The sequence below is a fragment of the Balaenoptera acutorostrata genome, chromosome 11, assembly GCF_949987535.1.
Source record: "Balaenoptera acutorostrata chromosome 11, mBalAcu1.1, whole genome shotgun sequence".
Classification (NCBI taxonomy): domain Eukaryota; kingdom Metazoa; phylum Chordata; class Mammalia; order Artiodactyla; family Balaenopteridae; genus Balaenoptera; species Balaenoptera acutorostrata.
Genome location: NC_080074.1, coordinates 71,137,077 through 71,157,611, shown reverse-complemented (window position 1 = coordinate 71,157,611; position 20,535 = coordinate 71,137,077). Strand labels below are relative to the sequence as shown.

General features: G+C 34.1%; 1 protein-coding gene across 3 annotated transcripts in view; it reads right to left on the bottom strand.

Moving 5' to 3' along the window:
* The window catches only part of ADAMTS20 (ADAM metallopeptidase with thrombospondin type 1 motif 20), a 195,624-nt gene that overhangs the window by 107,139 nt on the left and 67,950 nt on the right, over window positions 1-20,535 (bottom strand). For all 3 annotated transcript variants that reach the window (XM_007168333.2, XM_057557413.1, XM_057557412.1), the window contains exons 5-9: window positions 19,446-19,529; window positions 18,798-18,922; window positions 16,727-16,767; window positions 3,416-3,521; window positions 1,429-1,575 (exon numbers count right to left, since the gene is read on the bottom strand). In XM_007168333.2, the coding sequence (XP_007168395.2) occupies window positions 1,429-1,575; window positions 3,416-3,521; window positions 16,727-16,767; window positions 18,798-18,922; window positions 19,446-19,529 (503 nt within the window). The remainder of the gene's footprint in view (window positions 1-1,428; window positions 1,576-3,415; window positions 3,522-16,726; window positions 16,768-18,797; window positions 18,923-19,445; window positions 19,530-20,535) is intronic.

Here is a 20,535-nt window from a genome sequence, read left to right as displayed (position 1 = left end):
AAAACAAAGGAATTTCCAAAAGTGTTATGTGGTCTCCATCTCAAAGAGGTTTTTTAGGAAAAGAATGTAAAGCAGAGTCAATAATGTCAGCTTTGGGAGTTTGCATTTGGGTCTCATCATTTCCCAGAATGCATGGTGTGAACAAGTTATTTAGTCTCCCTGAGCCTAAGTCTCCTCATCTGTAAATTGAGAGTGGTAGTGTCTACCTTGCAAATTGCTATTAAAGTATATGATATAACATCTTTAAGGAGTTAGAAAAGTGGTAGATAGTGGTGAAAATGTGTATTTGCTATTCCTAGTTTGTCACACGATAGATAGTCTGCAGAAAACTTTGTGAAAATGTTCAGCCATTCTAATTGGGTTAAAAGCAGCAATTTATTCAATTGAAATAATTAGAAGAAATATCTTGGGGGGGATTTTTTTACGGCTAGAGGGCATATTCAATTTTGTCCCAAAAATGAACATGTAATTTTTAAAATACCCATTGGCTAGAATCATATTACCCCCTTCCAAAAATAAGCACACCCACTGGTATTTTTAATCAATACCTCAGTCAGCAATTGAACAAAGCTATATGCAATCATGTATAGATCAGCAACTGTGTATTGTGCTTTCAAATCAAGTTCCCATACAAGGATAAATAATCACTGCTGATTATAATTAAGGGATATATTTATACATATATATTCCAAAACATGGTTTCATTTATTCCTGTAGTTCTCGTAAAGATAGGTAACTAAAACCGCACAAATTGGTGATTAGAATATGTAGTAGAAAAAAATCAAACAGTATTGTGTTTATAAGAGCTTGGCCTTGCCTTTTGAACAAGTTTCAGTAAGTAGGACAAAAAAAAACCATTTGGATAAGAAGTTGGGAAGCAGAGAAACCTGTTAGGAGTTGAAGAGGCAAGGCAAGAACAATCTGGATCTGCCTCCTGTCTTCAGAGCTGGGAAGAGCCTCCAAAGAACAGGTAAACCTAGAGATTCCATATCCCTTCAGAGAACTATTTGTAATATTCATAGTTTGAATTTAGCTATTCTCTGCCCTTCAAGGGCACCTTAAACTTAAACTAAACTCCTCTTAAACTATTACCTAGTAGTGTCTGAAAAAATTCAAACACACACAAGGAAGCTTTGATTCCCATTGTCTCCCCCTAAAAGAAGTTTTTCCCATAACAGAGAGCCCAAATAATAAAAAAAAAATGATAGCTAGATCTGAACTGCCCCCACACACACCAAAAATATTAGTTAAGAATGAAATAATAAAATTCTTTTCTTGTTTTTAAACATCCATTTGTACAGTGAAAGTAAGCTTAAACAATCAAAAACTCAACAGAGATTGAACCACTCTAAAAGAACATACAAGTTTCAAATTTCATAATCTAATAAATGTTCAATTATTTAACTAAAGTAACACAAAATCACTTACTCTAGGAATTCAGTGATATATTTCTGACTACATTTTGACCAGGTCCAAGGACTTGTGTGGTAATTTAAAGTTGGAGCCATTACATGATATTGATGTTTAATTCCAGTTTCCTTACATTTAAAACTATCATCGTGTGGAACATTAAATCTAAAAATAAAAATAAACACTTAAAAAAGAACACTAAAATATGTATACAACATTAGAAACAGATCTCTTATATTTAAAGTATAATCTAAAATGCAGATAAATCTGATTACATCAGGATTTGTACTCTTGACCTTTCCATAAAGTATTGTAATGCTAGGGTTACCTTCATGTTTAGAAGCACATGATGTCTGAGAAACAGTAGATTATAACTTTGATCAGTAGTACAGTCTGTTGATTTGGTATTTGAATTTAAACAATCAAAATATTTGGATTCTGGCTCACTTCATCACAATATGGACTTAGCATTAATATAAAAATAACTGTAGTTTCCAACACACATACCCTAGGAGATGTGTGTGGAAAGATTAGGTGAAGGCTCTACCACACTAAATTCCAGACCATCGACTATCGCTACAGTATCAAAAAAACAAAAAACAAAACACAAAAAACACTTCTTTAATTTCGTATCACTCTATATTTTCCATCTATTTCATATGAAACAGCCTAAGTGCTCTTTCTGGTTTATAATCAATAAGTGATGATTTGATTGAACTGGAATAATAAAAATATTCCTAAAGGGCAACCAAATCTTCACAACAAGAGCAATGATATTAAATGATTAGCTGGTCAGCAACAAATCCTACACATTCTTTTGAGGACCCCAGTAAAAACTCACATTTAGAAGAAACCACTTGATTCAGATCCTTGCCTGTCGAAATTTGTACTTAAATCAGTATTTTAATTAAACTACTTACCTATATTCTAAAGACACGTAAAGAGTTTCTCAGGAAGAAAATAAATGTCTAAGATGGTACCCTCTGCAAGAACACTCTTCTCCTAGTTAGCACCAGTAGTAACCAGAAATCAGTGCTTTCCAGATGTTGCAATGCATGAGGTACCTCAGGCAGGTTCCTGATCTGCCCCCACTTCAACAAACAATATAAAAATCTGAGTGTGCATCTTGTGGATGGTCATGAGATATAACCATGCTAAAGGGAACTGAAGAGGCACTAGTTTAATAAAAATGATCTCCACTTGAAATTATTCCAGCTGAATACTCTAATGACGTTAAGCCATGACCAGGAAAAGAAAATGTAGTCAAGAGAGGCAACTCTAGCCTCAATTCCTTATTAGCAGATAACCAAGAAATCAAAGGAGTACTGGGGGTACATTTGGGGTCATTTTTCAGGGGATGAGTTTCAGAGGGGTTTCTGATTTTCTCTGGGAGCTCCAAGGGTATCATGGGAAATCACAGCCTCCACATTCTTAGAGCATAAAACCCCAGTAGAATTTTTAATAATGCAGGAACAGATAGGAGAATCTCAAATTTAAAAAAACAAAAAAACAAAAGATTATGGAACTGGGAGGAAATTTTTTTTTAAATCTTTTAGTAATTAAGAAATTCCCACAGGCCACATCTTCTGCTGGGGCTCTGAGCTATAAAAGCAAGAAATGAATTGGTACTACAAATATTTTGGGGAGTTCCCCAGAACCAGGGGCCCCTGCAGGCCCTCCCATAAGATGGTAGAGCACAGTACCTGGTCATGTATAGGATAACAAGGGATAGAGGCCAGAAGTGCTTGTCATGTAATCCAATACAGTAAATGAAATAAAAGAATTCCCAAGCTCTAGTTCTTTGCTTAGTCTGTTGATCTGTGCAGCCTGTCTGACCTAACATAGATCACAAAAGAGCCAGAGTTAGAATTTCAGGGGTGAAAATTAAACTACTAATACTTTATAAAGATATAAAGGTGCTAATTACTCAATTGAAGATGGAATTTTAGACATTTGTGCAATGGTATATAGAAGGCATGTTACTGAGGTGACAGAAGGTACTTACACATGCCCAAGCTCGTGGGCTATGGTAAAGGCAGCACTGAGTCCATTTTCTTCACTAATAGAGCAGCTCCGTAAAGGATCACACAGGGTACCTAATTCTGCTAAACCTGAAAAATTTCACGTTTGTATTTCAACAAAATGGGAAATACCAGAATCATAAAGAAAGCACTAAAGCATTTATCATTGGCATTACTACTTAGAAATGAATGCAGTTGACTGTTAATATTGCATGAACGTTTTGTAAGGTGAAGAAAAAAGAACAGAATGATTTGTCTGTAGTTGAAATCTTTTTAGCAAATTCTTGGATTCTTTTACTGAAGCAAATAATCCAAAATATGGGATAGGCAAACAATTTTTTAAAAAACAGAAAAATGAAAAGAACATTTATTACAGGAAGAATGAAGTTTTAGGCCACATTAGTGTACGTAATAGGAAAGGTAATAAATGTTTAAATTGGTAATAGCAATAATAAAGAAAATAGCACAGAACAATATAAATTATAAATTTTCTTTTATTTTTTAAAGTTTTGAAGCAGCATACAATTATTCAATTACCATATGATAATTAAATGAGTAAAAATATGTTAAAAGCTTAGAATAGTGCCTGAATTTAATATGTGTTAAATAAAACATGATAATGATATAATCACTGGAAGCACTTGATTTTGTAACCACTTCAGCAATGGGAAATGTATCACATGTCAAGATCTAGTCACTCATTTAAATAACAACGTGCAACTCTGCAACTCGAATTGCTGCTGAAAGAAGAAGACAGCATGAACTGGTTGGACACCAAAGACAGCAATAGTTAAAACTGATATAGTCTTTTAGTCTAGAAAAAGAAATTCAAAATTAATGTTCATTATAATAATCCTACTCCATCATCAACCAAGTTAACATTTCATTTTACTTTTCAACATAATACAATGGCTTTTGCTATTGCTAGCCTTCAATATTTGCCTGCAAATTTATCTGCTCTCCTACAATGATTCCTTTCATTAAAAAAAGATTATCATATATAAAATAACCAGTTTCTTACTGTAAAGTTTTGCATTTAGAAATTTCTTAATATAAAATAAATACTTATATTAGCTACTGTGTTTTAGCTCCCTCTTCCTATGTATTCTTTTAGTCATAAATGTTTAGTCATAAATGTCAGAATAAACTGAACACATTTCTTTCATGAATATGCTGGTGTTCCCTTGCCTTCATTAGTATTTTCAATTTGCCTAGTGGCTCAATTCCAGTGTATTCATTTTCAGGGCTGTGTATTTGGAACACAATATTGACTCCATTACCACCTAAACTTTATGTTACATGCTTAAAGATAGATATATTCTAAACTGAACATTTTAGTCACATGATATATCTGTAAAAATATGCATTGCATATGATTAGAGACCACGATCAAATATCTCCATAGGCAAGACCAACAAAAATCAAAGTGAATGTATAGCCTTATGGTACCAAGCAGTCGGCTGAGGGTTTGTGCCTAGATTCACTCATGTTGATTAAGGGTTCTCTAAAACTGGGCAGAGATAGAATAAAGTAGCACAGGCACAAATCTGACACAGATTCCCCATGTTTGGAAGTGCAAGAAGCTACACAGAGTTACCAATCTGTCATGTTAAAGAATAAAAACCATGTTTTAACATACTTTATAAAACATGCTCAGAGACTAAGGCAACAGTACTTGCAAAAGGATATATAAGCAGGAAACCTAGTAATTATTACCAACATCTTGTATTTATCATTAAGAACTATCCTTAGGGTGTGTTCAATTGAGGAGTTAAGAATAAAGGAGCAGCAGCTACTCAGGGGAGGAGTTTTTGGGGTAACAGGAGAAGTATAAGAAAGCAAATCCAACTCCAAGAAAATACTGAATCCTCTCCTATGTCGTGTTCTGCAAGTTCCCAAATAGAGGCACTTTTTGGACTCAGAACCCATTGCCTAAAATCCTGGCCGAGTCCCTGGGTGGAGAAAGACCCTGTAAAACATCAGTGTGGCTGACAGGGACTTGGTGCTCCAGCCTGGGGTCAGGGCTGAGCCTCTGATGTGGGAGAGCCGAGTTCAGGATACTGGACCACCAGAGACCTCCTGGCCCCATGTAGTATCAATCAGTGAGAGCTCTCCCAGAGATCTCCGTCTCAACGCTAAGACCCAGCTCCACCCAACAGCCAGCAAGCTCCAGTGATGGAGGTCCCATGCCAATCAACTAGCAAGACAGGAACACAACCCCACCCATTACCAAAGAGGCTGCCTAAAATCATACTAAGTTCACAGACACCCCAAAACACACCACCAGGCGTGGATCTGCCCACCAGAAAGAAAACATCCAGCCCCACCCACCAGAACACAGGCACCAGTCCTTTCCACCAAGCCTACACAAGCCACTGAACCAACCTCACCCACTGGGGGCAGATACCAAAAACAACAGGAACTACGAACCTGTAGCCTGTGAAAAGGAGACCCCAAACACAGTAAGTTAAACAAAATGAGAAGACAGAGAAATATGCAGCAGATGAAGGAGCAAGGTAAAAACCCACTAGACCAAACAAATGAAGAGGAAATAAGCAGTCTACCTAAAAAAGAATTCAGGGTAATGATAGTAAGGATGATCCAAAATCTTGGAAATAGAATGGGGAAAATACAAGAAACATTTAAAAAGGACCTAGAAGAACTAAAGAGCAAACAAACAATGATGAACAACACAATAAATGAAATTTAAAATTCTCTAGAAGGAATCAATAGCAGAATAACTGAGGCAGAAGAACGGATAAGTGACCTGGAAGATAAAATAGTGGAAACAACTACCGCAGAGAAGAATAAAGAAAAAAGAATGAAAAGAATTGAGGACAGTCTCAGAGACCTCTGGGACAATATTAAATGCATCAACATTCGAATTATAGGGGTCCCGGAAGAAGAAGAGAAAAAGAAAGGGTCTGAGGAAATATTTGAAGAGATTATAGTTGTAAACTTCCCTAACATGGGAAAGGAAATAGTCAATCAAGTCCTGGAAGCACAGAGAGTCCCATACAGGAAAAATCCAAAGAGAAACATGCCAAGACACATATTAATCAAACTATCAAAAATTAAATAGAAAGAAAAAATATTAAAAGCAGCAAGGGAAAAGCAACTAATAACATACAAGGGAATCCCCATAAGGTTAACAGCTGATCTTTCAGCAGAAACTCTGCAAACCAGAAGGGAGTGGCAGGACATATTTAAAGTGATGAAAGGGAAAAAACTACAACCAAGGTTACTCTACCCAGCAAGGTTCTTATTCAGATTCGATGGAGAAATTAAAACCTTTAGAGACAAGCAAAAGTTAAGAGAATTCAGCACCACCAAACCAGCTTTACACCAAATGCTAAAAGAACTTCTCTAGGAAGGAAACACAAGAGAAGGAAAACACCTACAAAAACAATTAAGAAAATAGTAATAGGAACGTACGTATTAATAATTACCTTAAATGTAAATGGATTAAATGCTCCAACCAAAGACATAGACTGGCTGAACAGATACAAAAACAAGACCCATATATATGCTGCCTACAACAGACCCACTTCAGACATAGGGACACATATAGACTGAAAGTGAGGGGATGGAAAAATATATTCCATGCAAATTGAAATCAAAAGAAAGCTGGAGTAGCAATTCTCATATCAGACAAAGTAGACTTTAAAGTAAAGAGTATAATAAGAGACAAAGAAGGACACTACATAATGATCAAGGGATCAATCCAAGAGAAGATATAACAATTGTAAATATTTATGCACTCAACATAGGAGCACCTCAATACATAATGCAAATGCTAACAGCCATAAAAGAGGAAATCGACAGTAACACAATAATAGTAGGGGACATTAACACCCCACTTTCACCAAGGACAGATCATCCAAAAGGAAAATAAATAAGAAAACACAAGCTTTAAATGACACATTAAACAAGATGGGCTTAATTGATATTTATAGGACATTCCATCCAAAAACAACAGAATACACTTTCTACTCAAGTGCTCATGGAACATTCTCCAGGATAGATCATGTCCTGGGTCACAAATCAAGCCTTGATAAATTTTAAAAAACTGAAATCTTACCAACTACCTTTTCCAACCACAACACTATGAGACTAGATATTAATCACAGGAAAAAAACTGTAAAAATTACAAACACATGGAGGCTAAATGATATGCTACTAAATAACCAAGAGATCACTGAAGAAATCAAAGAGGAAATCAAAAAATACCTAGAAACAACTGACAATGAAAACACGAGGACCCAAAACCTATAGGATGCAGCAAAAGCAGTTCTAAGAGGGAAGTTTATAGAAATACAATCGTACTTCAAGAAACAAGAAAAATCTCAAATAAACAACCTAACCTTACACCTAAAGCAATTAGAGAAAGAAGAACAAAAAACCCCCCAAAGTTAGCACAAGGAAAGAAATCATAAAGATCAGATCAGAAATAAATGAAAAAGAAATGAAGGAAACAATAGCAAAGATCAATAAAACTAAAAGCTGGTTCTTTGAGAAGATAAACAAACTTGATAAACCATTAGCCAGACTCATCAAGAAAAAAAGGGAGAAGACTCAAATCAACAGAATTAGAAATGAAAAAGAAGTAGCAACTGACACTGCACAAATACAAAGGATCATGAGAAATTACCACCAGCAACTATATGCCAATAAAATGGACAACCTGGAAGAAATAGACAAATCCTTAGAAAAGCACAACCTTCTGAGACTGAACCAGGAAGAAGCAGAAACTGTAACGAGACCAATCACAAGCAGTGAAATCGAAACTGTGATTAAAAATCTTCCAACAAACAAAAGCCCAGGACCAGATGGCTTCACAGGAGAATTCTATCAAACATTTAGAGAAGAGCTAACACCTATCATTCTCAAACTCTTCCAAAATATAGCAGAGGGAGGAACACTCCCAAACTCATTCTACAAGGCCAACATCATCCTGGTATCAAAACTAGACAAAGATGTCACAAAAAAAGAAAACTACAGGCCAATATCACTGACGAACATAGATGCAAAAATTCTCAACAAAATACTAGCAAACAGAATCCAACAGTACATTAAAAGGATCATACACCATGATCAAGTGGGGTTTATCCCAGGAAGGCAGGATTCTTCAATATACGCAAATCAATCAATGTGACACACCATATTGACAAATTGAAGGATAAAAACCATAATAGAAAATAACACACCATTGTAAAGCAATTACACTCCAATAAAGATGTTAAAAAAATATGATAATCTCAATAGATGCAGACAAAGCTTTTGACAAAATTCAACATCCATTTATGATAAAAACTCTCCAGAAAGTAGGCATAGAGGGAACCCACCTCAACATAATAAAGGCCATATATGACAAACCCACAGCCAACATTGTTCTCAATGGTAAAAAACTGAAACCATTTCCTCTAAGATCAGCAACAAAACTAGGTTGTCCACTCTCAGCAATATTATTCAACATAGTTTTGGAAGTATTAGTAACAGCAATCAGAGAAGAAAAAGAAATAAAAGGAATCCAAATTGGAAAAGAAGAAGTAAAACTGACACTGTTTGCAAATGACATGATACTATACATAGAGAATCCTAAAGATACCAGCAGAAAACTACTAGAGCTAATCAATGAATTTGGTAAAGTAGCAGGATACAAAATTAATGCACAGAAATCTCTTGCATTCCTATACACTAATGATGAAAAATCTGAAAAAGAAATTAAGGGAACACTCCCATTTACCACTGCAACAAAAGAATAAAATACCTAGAAATAAACCTACCTAAGGAGACAAAAGACCTGTATGCAGAAAACTATAAGACACTGATGAAAGAAGTTAAACACGATACAAACAGATGGAGAGATATACCATGTTCTTGGATTGGAAGAATCAACATTGTGAAAATGACTACAATACCCATAGCAATCTACAGATTCAACACAATCCCTATCAAACTACCAATGGCATTTTTCACAGGACTAGAACAAAAAATTTCACAATTTGTATGAAAACACAAAAGACTGCGAATAGCCAAAGCAATCTTGAGAAAGAAAAATGGAGCAGGAGGAATCAGGCTCCCTGACTTCAGACTATACTACAAAGAGACAGTAATCAAGACAGTATGGTACCAGCACAAAAACAGAAACATATATATATAGATCAATGGAACAGGAGAGAAAGCCCAGAGATAAACCCATGCACATATGGTCACCTTATGTTTGATAAAGGAGGCAAGAATATACAGTGGAGAAAAGATAGCCTCTTCAATACATGGTTCTGGGAAAACTGGACAGCTACTTGTAAAAGAATGAAATTAGAACACTCCCTAACACCATATACAAAAATAAACTCAAAATGGATTAAAGACCTAAATGTAAGGCCAGACACTATCAAACTCTTAGAAGAAACATAGGCAAAACACTCTATGACATAAATCATAGCAAGATTCTTTTTGACCCACCTCCTAGAGAAATGGAAATAAAAACAAAAATAAACAAATGGGACCTAATGAAACTTAAAAGTTTTGCACAGGGCTTCCCTGGTGGCGCAGTGGTTGAGAATCTGCCTGCCAATGCAGGAGACGCGGGTTCGAGCCCTGGTCTGGGAGGATCCCACATGCCACGGAGCAACTCGGCCCGTGAGCCACAATTACTGACCCTGCGCGACTGGAGCCTGTGCTCCGTAACAAGAGGCCACGATAGTGAGAGGCCAGTGCACCGTGATGAAGAGTCGCCCCCGCTTGCCGCAACTGGAGAGAGCCCTCACACAGAAACGAAGACCCAACACAGCCATACATACATACATACATACATAAATTTTAAAAAAGAATGTAAGCAGACAAGAATCTCATTAAAATATTTTTTTAAAAAAAGTTTTGCACAGCAAAGGAAACCATAAAAAAGACCAAAAGACAAATCTCAGAATGGGAGAAAATATTTGGAAATGAAGCAACTGACAAAGGATTAATCTCCAAAATATACAAGCAGCTCATGCAGCTCAATATTAAAAAAAAAACAACACAATCCAAAATGGGCAGAAGACCTAAATAGACATTTCTCCAAAGAAGATATACAGATTGCCAACAAACACATGAAAAGATGTTCAACATCACTAATCATTAGAGAAATGCAAATCAAAACTACAATGAGGTATCACCTCACACCGGTCAGAATGGCCATTATCAAAAAATCTACAAACAATAAATGCTGCAGAGGGTGTGGAGAAAAGGCAACCATCTTGTACTGTTGGTGGGCATGTAAATTGATATAGCCACTATGGAGAACAGTATGGAGGTTCCTTAAAAAACTAAAAATAGAACTACCATACGACCCAGCAATCCCACTACTGGGCATATACCCTGAGAAAACCATAATTCAAAAAGAGACATGTACCCCAATGTTCACTGAAGCACTATCTACAATAGCCAATACATGGAAGCAACCTGAGTGTCCATCCACAGATGAATGGATAAAGAAGATGTGGCACATATTCACAATGGAATATTACTCAGCCATAAAAGAAATGAAATTGAGTTTTTTGTAGTGAGGTAGATGGACATAGAGTCTGTCATACAGAGTGAAGTAAGTCAGAAAGAGAAAAACAAATACCATATGCTAACACATATATATGGAATCTCAAAAAAAAAAAAAATGGTTCTGATGTACCTAGAGGCAGGACAGGCATAAAGATGCAGACGTAGAGAATGGACTTGAGGACACAGGGAGGGGGAAGGGTAAGCTGGGATGAAGTGAGAGAGTAGCATTGACATATATACACTACCCAATGTAAAATAGATAGCTAGTGGGAAGCAGCTGCATTGCACAGGGAGATCAGCTCGATGTTTTGTGACCACCTGGTGGGGTGGGATAGGGAGGGTGGGAGGGAAATGCAAGAGGGAGGGGAAATGGGGATATATGTATACATATAGCTGATTCACTTTGTTATACAGCAGAAACTAACACAACATTGTAAAGAAATTATATTACAATAAAGATGTTAAAAAAAAACTATTCTTAGTTTGTTATTTTTTTCCACATATTTTAGATGGGAAAATAAAATACTAAATCTTGTATTAATACACGCTATGTAGCCTTGGGCAAATTATTTATCCTCATTTATAAAATTGAAATTATAGGTCTTACTTCATAGGTTTGTTGTGAAGATTAAATAAGTCCAATAATGTTAACCTTAATATAGTGTATGATACATAGTAGGCACTCAAATATACCAGCTATCATTATCATCACCATTACTCTTGACTTAAAGGATAATAGGAATACTTTTATTTTCACAGTCTATGTTTCTAGATATCACTATGATTTATGTGCACAGGAGTGGCTGAAAACTGCAAAAAAAGAATGGGGACCAAGAGACCACCCACTTCTACATGAATAGCCCCAAATGTCTAGCATTAAATCATTAAAAAATAGTAAGATATGGCTGACATATTCATACTTAACTTTTAGTGTAAAGATGTGACAACAAGGCATAGATAATGTAAGAAATATAACATATTCAATGGATTCTTCTTAGATGATTGACTCAAAATATGTCTACAAAGTCAGAGAATAGTTTGCAAGGAGAAGAGAATGGGGTCTGTTGTAAAAATTAGAGTAGCAGGTGTCTGTTTCCACATTTGTGGAAGATTAGAGTTTCTAGACAGTCCTCCTACCACAAAGAAACTAGACCAGTATTAAAAAGTACTTTTTTAATGAATACTGACCTCACAGTGTACAAGAACTATCAAATCCCCACACCTCCAAAACCTAACATATATTCTCTTCCTGCCCATCTCATAACTATGCATGCATGCACACATACATATAAACATTTATACCATGGGCTAAATTCTAATTGGTAAGCAATGAATAGTAGGGATAGGAATTACTCTGAGGGAAAATACTGATAAAAGCAATATGATCCAGAGCTTCCCATAGGAAGTTTCAAGGTAGAGGATCTGATTCTGAATTCTCTGCCTTAAGTCAGGGACCTTGGTTAGTAACACCCTTTGGATTACAGCAAAAACAACTGAAAATCCTCTCTAGAAGAAAGAACACACTTTTTAAGTGGTCCACCACTAATCTTATGGATTAATATTAAGTACACATGAGTTTATGATCAGAGATCACCAAACATACAAACCAACAAGTCAGCATATGAGGAAGTTAGCAGAAACCACATATTTGGCTATCAAATATTTAGGATATGGGAATTGTCAAAGATGGTATATAAAATTACTCCAAATGAAATGTGTCAGTAAACATGAAAGGCAATTACAAATATAAGCAAATATAAAAAGAATGTAAACAAAATGAACACACAGATTTTGAATAAGAACTAACCAGGATATTTTAAATTGAAAAACATATGTTGAACTGGAAAATTCAGAGGACAGGTGAAATATCAGATTAGATGCAGCCAAAGAGAAAAATAATAAAATGCATGTTAGAGCTGCTTGAATAAAGCATGAAGATAAAAAGAAATAAAAGCATGGAAAACAATTATAATAAATGTACATGGACTAACTTTGGTAGTTAAACAGAGATTACTATGGACGTTACTTTTAAAATCCAATTATGTGTTCTTTCCAATAAAAACACCTGAAGTAACAGGACATTGGAAAATTGAAGGAAAAGATATCCAGCAAATACTAAACAAGAAAAAGTTGGGCTAGCTATAGTATTGCCAGACACAGTACTTTAAACATAAAGCTATACTGACTTTATTTTCTTTAAAAAGCATTATTAGAGATAAAAAAAAGTCACTACACAATTGTAAAAAGTTCAATTCAAACTTATATATGCCTAATAAGTTAGACTGAAAATAGATGAAACAAAAAATTTGAATACTGTAATTGTAAAAATTATAATGTAAAATTGAAAATGGAGAGAGTGACAGAGATATACTCATGTTTCAAGTAAGTGACCTAGTAAGCAAAAAATTAGTAAATATATAGTTGATTTGACCAACATAATTGGCAAGTTTGATTTAACAGGTTTTATAGAAACCTGTATACCATAGTTAATGAATATACATTCTGTTTAAACATACATGAAACATTTTTTTTAACATAATAGACCATACAGGTAATACCAAAAGATTTCAAAGAATGGGTATCGTGTAGATCATGTTCTCCAACTACAGTGAAATTAAATTAGAATTTAATAAACAAAAAACAGTAAGTCGCAATATATTCATAAAATTTTAAATGCATTTCTAAATTAATAAGTCAAAAAAGAAATCATGATGAATTTATACATACTTAGAATTTAGAATTTTAAATGACATGAAAAATAACTATCAAAATTTGTGGGACACAATAAAATGATACCTTGAAGTAAATCGATAGTCTTAAACAATAAAATTAGAAAAGAAAAAATCCTAGATGTTATTGAGCTAGCAGTCAGTTTACATTATAAATAGAACAGCATGAGTAAATTGGAAAGAAAAGGAGAGAGAGAGAGCAGAAATTAATGAAATAAAAATGAGACTGAAAGCAAAGAGCTGATCCTTTAAAAAGACAAATGCAATAGACAATATCCCAGTGAAACTAGGCCATTATAAAGAAGTGCAAATAGATAATATCAGAAATAAAACAAGGCAGAAGTATAGCTATTGACAGAACTTAAAAGAAAATGCTATGAGAATAATTTAAGCTAATTAATTTTACTACTACTAAAAGAAATGGTCAGATATCTAGAGAAACACACTTTTTAAAATACCTTCAAAAAGATTTTTTTAAAAGTCTGATTACCGTTGGAAAAATTAAACAGTTAAATACCTTTCCACAAAGGAAAGATGAAACCCAGATGTTTTTCTAGGTGGGATCTCCCATGCTTTCAAGATATAGATCATTCCAACATTATATAAAATCTTCCAGAGAATGGGAAAAGAAATAATACACTTCCAACAAATTCTGTATGGTGAATAAAACCTTGGTATCAAAATTAGACAAATATAATCAAAGGAAGATCATTTCACTTTTGAAAATATATGCATGGAATGGAATCTAGCAGTGTGTTTAAAAAAAAAAGGAAAAACCTTGATCAAGTTTGGTTTAGTGTTACAAAACTCATAAAAGGAATTCACAGGATTAAATTAATCGTATGATCATTTCAATATCCGCAAAATTTTTTAAATAAAAATGTATACATTTTTTAAGTCTCAGAAAACTATGATGATAAGCTTATCTGCCAAGAATCTATGTCAAATATTATTCCTAATGGTGAAACTGCACAAGTATTCCTTTTAAAATCCAGGAAAAAAGGCTACCATCATCATTTCTATTCAACATTCAACAAGGTTTTTGTCTTGCTTTAAGACAAAAGAAAGAAAAAGAGAAAAATGAAAGAAAGTTATAAGGATTGAAGAAGAGGAAGAATAATAGCCATAATTCACAAGTGATATAAATATCCACAGGTAGATTATAAGGATTAATTAGAGTAATGAATCAGGTGGCTAGATTTAAAATCAATAATCCAAATAATCTAATGCATTTCTATCAATCAACATCACAGACCATACACTAATAAAAGAGGTAAATGAAAGTTGTGCATGACCAGCTTTGAAAGAAAATATTATATACTACTGAAAGAAATTTTTAAAAGACCTTCATAAATAGACAGATAATTGTTTTATAATGACTTGACATGCTGGTCTAAAATTTTTATGGAAGAGCAAAGGTCCAAGAATAGCCAAAATACTCTTGAAGAAAATTGGATGGAGTTATATATCCTATGAATTATGATGATTTATTATATAGCTATAAAATTTGAACTAATATGAAATTGGTACATGGACTAAATAAAAAGTATTGATTAATGAAGCAGCGGGATGATTTGCACGTGCCAGTGCAAACAGAAACTTTATATATGGCATTGCAGATTCTAATGAAAGGAGGTGAACTAGTCAATGTGTGATCTGAGGAAACTGGACATCCAGAGAAAAGGAACTTACAAAACTAGACCCCTATTTGATACCACATCAAAAAAATTATGCCAAATGGTTTAGAGATTTAAATGTGAAAAGACAAATTTTTAAATATTTACAAGAAAACAGGATAATACACTCAGAGTTTTGAGCTACAGAAGGCTCAGAAGGCTATAATTTCTTTAATAAGATACAAAAATTGCTAAACCTAAAATTATAAACTCAGCTACAGCATACATTTTCACACACACAAAACAATTAACACTAAGGAACAAATTATTAACAGATATTTACAATACATATAAACCAAAAAGGGTTTGGTTTCAAGAAGTTATAAGAACACTAAAAGGCAGTAAGAAAATGAAAAATACCACAGCAGAAAAATAGGCAATGTTTTTTTCATTTATTTCATTCCTCTCCAAAAAGGAAATATAAATGGCCGGTAAATATATAAAAAGATGTCCAAACTCATTAGTGACCAGGGAACTGAAAATTATTGCTATAATGAAATATATTAAATTTAGATTGGCAAAAATGAGAAATTTGAAGATCCTGGTATTAATAGTGATATAATCAAAATGAATGCTTATACACTATTGATTAAAGGTATAAATTGGTACCACTTTAGAAAATAATTTGGTATATCTTATAAAGTTAAACATGGGCACATGTAATGGCATGCAATTCTAACTGTAGGAATATACCTTAGCTCTTATAATAAAGTTCATAATAGAAAACAGCTGGAATCAGCCCAAATATTCACTGACAGGATATAGATATGTGAACTGTGGATGAAATATTGTACAGCAGTGAAAATGCATGAACTAAAGCTCAAAAATAAGCATAATCAAGTAATTTCTTTTAGGAATATATACATATACAATAAAACTATTTTTCAAAAGATGGAAGGAACTGCCACAAAATTTATGCTATTGGTTACCTCTTGGGGAAGCGCAAGGGAGAGAATAAGGACTTAGCACAGGCCATAGAACAGTACCGATAAATTTCTAATTCTTAAATCAGGTGGTGGATTCATGACTACTCTTTTTTTTTTTTTTTTGGCTTTAAATTTGCATATAAGTTTTTATGTACTATTTTGTATGGATCAAATATTATACAATAAAACACTTTAAATATGTCAAGCTCTGCATAGCACTTGATATTTAGAAATTAATTGGTACATAAATATTAGTTCTTATTATTCTTTAAAACTTACAGCAGAATCAAATAATAGTGACACTAACCATTAATTAATAATCAAAATGATTAATGTGTAAATTAAAAGGAAGATAATCGAAACATCATTTTAAATAATTCAATAAACAATTATATAAGCTATATTTTATTTACCAAATAACTTACCTAATGTGTCACATTTCTCTCTAGCTCCACAAATGTCTTCCCTTAAAACAAAAGATTTTGAAGCATTTTCAGAAAATATTTTTGCAACGTGCCAAAACAAAGATAAAGAAGCTTTATCTATGACATGACTATTACCCTAAACCTAGAGTAATGCACCATTTTTGCATATCAATAAGCAATACGTGCTACATAAAAGTGATTGCCGTGAACAGCTGAAGCTTAACCAAGTTCAATGAAAAGCTTTCTAAGTGTATTTTTCTCCTCTCTGCCTTTATTTATGCAGTAGTATATGTAATATACTGTTGATGTTTCAATGCCTTTATGAACTTCAGCTATTATTCTCAGCTGCAAAATAATGATGTTCTCAGATGTTACCAAGTTGCTTAAATTTTTTCCTTCTTAAATTACTTAGTCCCTAAACATTCAATATGACAGTTCTCTAGTCTCCTTCCTCATGGTCTCCTCTTACAGCCCTTTTCCTCCCTCTCATCATTAATCTGTTATCTTCAGTCTTTGCTGCTTGGCCTCTAACTATAACCCAGGGCAGAACCATGGATTGGTAATAGAATACTCTGTATAAATTTGAGTCAATTCTGTTTTAGTTTAGGAAAGAAATAAAGCACATGGACTATATGCCAGCTGTGCATATGGACTAAAGGTTTTCATTTCAGGGTTCTAGAAAGCCAAAATTTCTCTGAGTCTGACCCTCAAGCAAAAGATTATCCCCCCTTGGCCAAGCAACCAACCAAAACAAACAACAAACTCAGGATCTAAATATTCTGGTAGCATGACTGCTGCTGAAACAAAGATGTGAATTAACAATGTATAGTGGTACATGTAAAATGGATACTCATTTTATAATAGCAGCAGCTGCATATAAATAAATAGGTTTGAGAAAAACCCTAGCAAAAGCAGCCCAGTAATCAAGTCATGCATTTAGCATCAAAACAAGGAGCAGATAGATATTTTTAAGTATAGGGAGTTCAAAATAAATTCAAAGGCTTTCTTTTCCAAGCGATTGAAAGGTCAAGTTAGGGAAAAAACAAAACGTATTCTCAGTTCCATAACTATATTAATTTCCAAGTAATCTTCCTAATTCTTACTCTGTCACTAATATAATAAGGAAATTATCTTGTTTATGTCAAACCATTACTTAGCAACCTAACGTTGCTAATTTCCTAAGGAATCAGGCCAGTGTTCTGGTCTGAAGAAAACAGAAGAATGCTTTCATTCAATGGTATCTTTTGTAATACAAGTTCTCATAGAACGTTTCTATGTATTATCGATAAAGAATTTCTAAAAATCTTATATGTTCTGGTATAATGTTATAAGTAATAATCCTAGTTATTACTTTAAAATGTATATCTCAGAAATAACTAATTTTCTTGTCAACTGCATTATTATGAACTTTCATCAAATCTTTAACAGTGGTCATTTTTAAGTCTTTTGTCATTTACAGACAGTTCTGGGTGTACTCTGATGCTTTTGCAAATATGTTCCTGTAAAAGGCTTTCATCTTCAAGAAATTCATGGAAAAAACTCTGACAAGTACAGGTTTCTGGTAACTGACTGTACTGCTGAACTGAATGAATAAGCATTTTCAGAACTCTAATGAAAAACTAATGAACTCATAAAAGTGCTAACAAAAGATCAAGATGAAAAAAAAAATCAATTACATGGGACTGAGTGAACTGATGAGGATGAGTATAATTTTTGTGACTTTCTGTCTGAATTAAAAAAAAAAAAAATCCCACAAGGACTCAGAGGCAAAGAATATACAAATCAATTTTCACTGCAAAGTAAAGGAGCTGTTATAGTGGAGAGTTGCTGGACTGAATGTCAATATTATGACATAGTATGAGTGTGTTTCATGTTTGGTAATTGCAATCATTGTTGCTTTTGTTGTGGTCATCCATGTACAATGGTTGGTGTCAGTCTATTTATCTCTTGTAAAAATAAAATACAGTGCGTGTGTGAAAAAAAAAAAATTAACGGAAGAAGAAGTACTGGTGATCACACAGGAGATAAAGGGTAAACAATTTCATTGCAAGGGTTATTTCTAGAACCATACCTAGTGATAAGAACAGCAGTATCATGGTGGGATGGGTGGGCATCATCAAGAACATTCTGAGTTTGCTGCCATAAACAGAAGTTGCGTAACGTGGTAGCTGCATTAAAACTGATGACTGGTCCTTCCTACACACAAAAAATCAGCAATGCAACATTACGTCAAAACATTCATGGTCTTTTTCCTTCCAAGCCTGTCAATGTTTACGCAATTCATTAAATAGCATTTTCACAGGCAAATGAAGAAGTGGTATCATCTCTCCCTCATATCTAAAACATATCTCAGCAATACTTAAAACACTGGGATCAAAACAGAATCAAACTAGACCTTCCAGTATTTGGCACTGAAAAACTAACTTCTGAAAATTACTATATTTTATATCTTTCAACAGTAGGATTATGAAAGTGAATACCTGAATGTTTTCAACCTTAAATTTTTTAGTTGTTTATTAATTTTTGTTACTTCCTCTTTTGTCATTCCATTTTGTTTCCATCATAACAGAAAAAGTTAACCTCACTCTTTTTCAAATCAAGTTTTGTAATATACATTTTTAAAATATCTCATTCCTAATAAGAGTTTCATGATCTCTCTATATATTCCCGCTAAGAGCCTACTACAGCTAGGATTACTACTTTTAGAACTGTTTCTTACCTGTTCATCATGAATTATAACTAATTTTACAATTACTATGTTTATAAGATTTCCAATACTTGAGTCCTTGTAGATTGCTGCAACCTGCAAGGAAAAGAAATAGAAGATTAGATGCCTAAAATGAATACCTTTTCTCAAAAGTAAATTGAAACCAGTCTGAGCCAGAGCATCAATTCTCTGATTTAGCTGCACACTGGAATCTCCTAGGGAGCTTTTCATAAATCCCTAAGCTCAGGCCACATCCCTTATCAATTAAATCAGAATCTGAAGGGTTGAGACCCAGGCATCAGCATCTTTTAAAATTCCCTGGCTTTTTAATGATTCCAATGTGAAGCCAAGTTTGAGAAACAGTATCCTAAATCTTGCTACTGAGATTCACTCATTCATCAGCAGCATCCGTATCACCTAGAGCTGATTAGAAATAAGGAATCTCAGGCCTCACCCTGGACTGGTGAGTCAGAATCTATATTTTAACAAGATCCTCAAGTGATCTGAACACGCATTAGAGCTTGGAAAATACTGTTCTAGATGATTCAGCAAAAACTTCACTACATTCTGTGTCACAATCCACAATTTATGTGTCCACAATACACCACAAAAATAAATATATAAGGTTTACCTGTTCTTTTCTGGCAGTTTTACCTCATCTTTCTGCCATGATTGCATATTTTCAACTCTGAATATGCTTATGGTTTTTAATTGTTTAGCACACTAGAATCCATGGAGACAAATTCATCCAGAATCACACAAAGAGCCGTAGGAGAGGTCATGCTTCACAATCTGGTCTTTCATTCTCCAAAACTGGAGAATGCAATTCTAGGAGGTACTCTGCATGGGCTTATAGTGAAGGTACCATCCAATTCACTAATTCATATCCTCATCTTGTAGCCACCATAGAGGCTTCCAGACAGCAGGAGTGTATTCCATGGCCAACACCTCTGCCTTGCACTCCTTATTATATCCTTTAGACATAACCTTCTGGACCTGGGCCACCTGTGCCATGAAAATTACTTCTGAAATGTGGATCACCATCTCCTGAACCACTGCCCAAACCAAGACAGCAGAATTGGAGGTGCTACTTCTCTTGTTT